General features: G+C 51.0%; 2 protein-coding genes across 10 annotated transcripts in view; one reads left to right on the plus strand and one right to left on the minus strand.

Annotated features, from left to right (window-relative positions):
* SNX11 (sorting nexin 11) overlaps positions 1-5,159 on the plus strand; it is a 28,536-nt gene that overhangs the window by 21,112 nt on the left and 2,265 nt on the right. The window lies entirely within an intron of this gene.
* Positions 2,466-5,159, minus strand: part of SKAP1 (src kinase associated phosphoprotein 1) — a 250,306-nt gene continuing 247,612 nt past the window's right edge. The window contains exons 10-11 of the mRNA XM_006023279.1: positions 3,959-4,068; positions 2,466-2,840 (exon numbers count right to left, since the gene is read on the minus strand). Coding sequence (XP_006023341.1) covers positions 3,967-4,068 — 102 coding nt within the window. The 3' untranslated portion in view covers positions 2,466-2,840; positions 3,959-3,966. The remainder of the gene's footprint in view (positions 2,841-3,958; positions 4,069-5,159) is intronic.

Below are 5,159 nucleotides of genomic sequence, written 5' to 3' on the forward strand. Positions count from 1 at the left end.
CCTGTGCCCGCAGAAACCAATCCAGGGAAGCTACTCTTGAAACTGACTTGTGCCAGCTGATAACTGGGGTGCTGTGAGGCCTGCCCTTCCTCATACACCCAAAAAATCCCACTCCGTGATATTCAGGTGTAGTGTCTTATCACCAACTGTAGCCTCTACTAGGAAAACCTGCTCCTCCACTAGCAGGGGACTGTTTTGCATGAACAAGTCTTTCCTTGCTTCCTTTGGTGCTGGTGAAAGATATGAAGGAGCTGGGATGGGTAAGGAGCAAACGCTGCTGGAAAACCTACACATTACAGGATGGAGGCAGGTTCACTTGAACTCTTACTTCACCCTGACAATAATTTTAACTGCAAGGGTCAGGAGAGGGGTCCCCAAGTGGGCCAGGGGCAGTGAGAAAATTTTCTGGCTGGCCCTAACCAGAAGCAGCATTTTAGTTCAACCCAGCTCTGCAGCATCTGTATAGATCAGGCACTTCAGCAGGGCTTTTTGGTGCTTTTATCTAATAGCTGATTCAATCAGCTATTAGATAAAAGCACCAAAAAAGCCCTACTAAAGCACCCGATCTATACAGATGTTGGGCACACTGGGTCTAACTAATGTGATACCTCTTGGCATGTACTGGGTTCAGCATGGAAACATGATGAGTTTAAAGTAAAGCACCATTTTGTTTTTTGCCCCCATGTTTGCAAGCAGTCAGAGAGGCTAAGTGACCTCCCAAGGTCAAAAGCAGAGAAGAGCATCCTGGCTTTCTAGTCTGCAGACCTTGGCTTTGACCGGAGATCCAACTCTGCCAGCCTAGTCTTGTGCACAGTCTCTGCCCTAGTACCTTTCCGCAGAGGCTGGATCTGTCCTGCCTATGCTGGTTGTCAAACCCTTTCAGCCACTGCTGCTCCTGAAGCCACAAAACACTTAGCCTTGATGCTGTCTATTCCACATGCCTCACAGGACTCAAACCAGGGGCTCACTCCAACCCCACTTTCATTAACCCCAGGAGTTGCGGGCAGTCAGTGTCACAAGACTCTGAGTTTGAGCAGGAAGCTGGTGAAAGCACTGAGACCAGCCTGGCTGCCATCCTGCACTGATCTCACCTCACCTGGGCTCACAAAGATGCTGACATTTGTTTTCCCATGTTTCACTCCCTGGCTAGTGCTACTGCTAGAAGCTGCCATCATGCCCCAGGGGTTACATGGAGCTCAGCCGGGAAGGGAAGGGACAGGACCAAGTAACAGCCTTCCCTCTCCTCCCCCACTTTGCTGCCTTGCAGGCCTCACAGGTGAGCTGTCTTACCACGACTGTTAGCCAAGCAGCTAAATCTATCAGAGCTGTCATGGCTCTTTACTGAGTGCTACAAAAAGCCAGACTGGAAAAGCTTCCTGGTGCTTTCTTTATGCCACAAAGATCCACAAGACCCTGGTGAGCAGCAGGAGGCTTCATATCTCTGCTCCCTTCCAACAGTGGGGGTAAACTTCTGGATAAACCTTTCTGCAGAGTGTTGATGGGGACGTGATGTGGTGGGTTCAGGCCTTTCCCAGCTAACAGCCCAGGGTCACATACGGAGGCCTTTGAACTCCAAAGGAATTAGAAGTGGGTTTCTGGCGGATCCCTATTCGGAGGCTTGGAGGCACTGAAAATTCCCACCTGGGGGCTGCAGTGGGCATCCATGTCTAACAGAGACCCTGGAGCCTTTTCTGGAGAAACTCAGGCCCCACCTCAGGCAGGTACTGAAACATGCTTAACTGGTACCTGGTGAATTGCCACCCTGATGAGGGGCCTGAGTTAGGAGAGGGGAGAGCACACCCTTCAAAGAGCCTGTCATGCCTAGCTCCCATATGCAGCCAGCTCTAGAGAGTCAGGCCAAGGGGTCCCTTTTCCCCATGGATATGCATCTTCACTGTCCTCAGGAGCTGCGATGATAGCATAGCTATCTATATCCCACCTACCTTTTGTCTAGCAAATGTATAGTAGCATGAACCCTAGTATGGGCTACATAAAGGCAGCTTGAAACCGGATGCAGGGAGGGGCTGCTTAACTAGTGAAATCCATGCTACCACAGCCCAGCTATGTAGAGGACATTGGTGGGGGCCTGTCTACAGGTGGGAAGGTTCAGGGATTGTTCCCTTTAGGCAAGTGCTGCAGTGAACAGTTGCCTACCACCACCTAGTGGCCTTAAAACCACTGCACATGAAGGATACAACTCTCTGGCCCCAAGCAGCCTGTTCCTGCTGGTGAAAAGGTGCCTGCTGATGCACTGGGTCTGGGGCAGTACAGACAGCTGTGCCCGCAGACCAGCATCTGACTGGGGTTGAACAGAGCTGGGGGAAAAAGTCCAGGCTCCAAGGGTTGCTGCCTTGGCACAGGGGGTTTCCATCCTTGGTTTCAGAATCCAGCAGCAGAACCAGTCAGGAGCAGGACCAGTGGGGGCTGAGCTCACAGGGAACTACACACACTGACAGTACCAAAGAAAAATTACACTGGTTTATTCAGGGTCACCACCTTGCCCCAAACAGAGACAAACTCCACTGGCTGGTTGTTCAGGGTCTTCGTCAGCTGGATGTAGGAGTCAGGTCCCAGCTACATGTCATTCTGAATCCAGTAGAGGAGAGGCTGGGAGTGGGGTGGGGTGCATCTCATCTTGGGGTGAGCTCAGAGGAGAAAATGGCTTTCTCCAAGACACCATTAGTGCCAGGGGCATGGGGATGGGATTCTCTTTGTGCAAATGCAGATGGGGTGTCCGCAGGAGCCTGCAAGGTGGCAGTAGAGAGGAGACCTCAGGGCTGGGGAGTGTTGTCCAGTATCTCAGGAAAGTCAGGAAACAGGGAGGCAAAGTGCTAGGGATTCTAGGAGGGAAAAGATACATGCATGAAGATGGGGAAGGGAGCAGGTTAAAGTGAAGGCTGAGACCAAGGCACAACTGATCAACTCCCTGCGCACTCAAGAGAACTATAGCAGGATCCTCCTCTTGGCAGTGCAAGGCCTCAACAGCTTTCAGGGATAGAAGGGGGCAGTGATAAATGTGATCAAGGCAGTGCCCCTAAACTGTGCCCATAAGCCCAGGCAGTCAGAGCCCAGGAGAAGAGACTGAATTCTCTTGGGGAGGAGGCCTGGGATGGGGTTCCACATCCCAGAGTATGGGGCTACAAACCACACCCCTGAAATTATGGACCAAGATAGTGAAGCAGGATGAGCCAACTCTGATGTTGCAAGCAGTGGCATGATTCTTTAGAGCATGCAACACAATCAGGACACCTGGGCTCCGTTTCTGATCTGGTGCATCACCTTGGGGCACCTTCCCAACTCTGTGCCTCAGTTTCCCTATCAGTCAAATGACCCTTCTTCTCTAAAGGGTTCAAAGATCTGTGGGAGAAGAGTGCTGTTTCTACAGGGCTTGGCACTTGAATTACTGCTGACAATGTTTCCTGGGAATTAAGCTCTCTGGAGTTTAATTGAGCCAAAAAACAACCCAGTGTAATGACCCTACTCTGCACTTCACATGTAACCCTCAAAGGACTTGAAAAATAGCCAAGCATTAATACATATCAAGCCCCCACTCATGGCACAGGGGGTGACTGGAGAGAGAAGCAGTGACCTGTCCACTGTCACCAAAAAGATGGGGTGAGACCCAGACTCCCCCAGGCCATGCCTCCTCCTGCATCTTTGTCCTATGCACGTTCAGCATTAGTACTTCAGTATGCCACCCGCCTCATCACCATTCCCTTCCTCCTCAGCTTAAGCAGATGATGGAGCCAAAGAAATCATCCCCCTCAGGTTTATCCATGCCCACAGATGAGAATACAAACACCACCAAGCCGCTTCTCCCCACCACCGTGCCACGCTTCACAGTTCTCCCTGCAATATCTCCTGCCCCCTTGTGTGAGGGCAGGTTCACTACCAGCAAGGCAGGCTCTCTCTGTAGAAGCCTAAGGGTGAACAGCAAGGTGATGGTTGTGTCACTTACCCCTTTGATCAGCTCTCCTCTGTGTCGTAAGCAGGCATGAGGTATTCCTTGGGGACAATCCCAACCACATTGTTCAGCTTCCCAATCCACCAGCCGTACATATTGTACTCCTGAGGAAGCAATGTACAAGTGACCCTATGACCAGAATGGCTGAGGGGGAGCAGGGGCAAACACTTATTTTTTTAATTTTCCGTATTACAAGCTAAATTAGCCAAACCCAATTCCAAATCTGAGAGTCAGTCCAGAACCATAGGTGGCCCTACTACCAGCAAACATCCTCCACCCCCATCTGGGGCTTCAGATTCTTTGGTGGGCATCCTACTTGCAGGCCCAAGCCCAGAGGCTTGGGGTCTGGATGCCCCAGAGTTTTGCTTGCCCTTAGCCATTGGGCCCCAGGAACAATCTAGGGAGGAGTCTCCCATTTCCATAAAGTGGGAATAAAGCCAAGGTTAACTATGCATTACCTATGCAGGTACTATCCCATGCCAGCAGAGCGGTCTTCCCCAGGTGTGACAAGGAAGCCACCGTGGTGATCATGGTATTTCCCCTGCTAGGCAAGCACAGGACTAAGCTTGATCTGAGCTGACAAGAGGCTGAGAAGCAATATACATAAGGCACTAATCAGGTAGCCTCAGTCCGATTCCTGGCTCTTTCACTAACTCCTTGGGTGTCCTCAAGTCGCTTAAAGTGAGGTAGGTGCCCAGCTCCCATCGACTTTCACTGAGAGTTGGGCACCTGTGTAGGTGCTCTGGTAACTCCTACAAGAGGCCTGCCCCTTTGCACATCTGGTCTTGAATCTCCATGTTTCAATCCTTGGACTGTAGAATGGGAATACTGCTATGTACACTCTCCTTGTCTTTCCCTGCACCTGGGTGTTTACACTGCAAGCTCTTTAGAGCAGGAACTGTGCTACTCGGATAATGCACAGTGCTTAGCACAACAGCTGCAATCTTGCCCCGCAAGCCTCTAGACATGAACATCGTTCATCTTAATGTCCTAGGCCCACAACCTGGAGTTCCAGCAGCAATTGGTACAGCAGTATACGAGGACAACCACAGAGGATTATTAGGAGCCAACCATGTTCATGGCACTTGATGGGGCCCCAAATCAAAATCATAACAATAAAGAGCTGTCCTCTTGGCTCAGCCTACAGGTCCATCCAGCCCAGTGTCCTGTACCTCACAGTGGCAGAAAATGCTAA

This window comes from Alligator sinensis, unplaced genomic scaffold, assembly GCF_000455745.1.
Source record: "Alligator sinensis unplaced genomic scaffold, ASM45574v1 scaffold520_1, whole genome shotgun sequence".
Classification (NCBI taxonomy): Eukaryota; Metazoa; Chordata; order Crocodylia; family Alligatoridae; genus Alligator; species Alligator sinensis.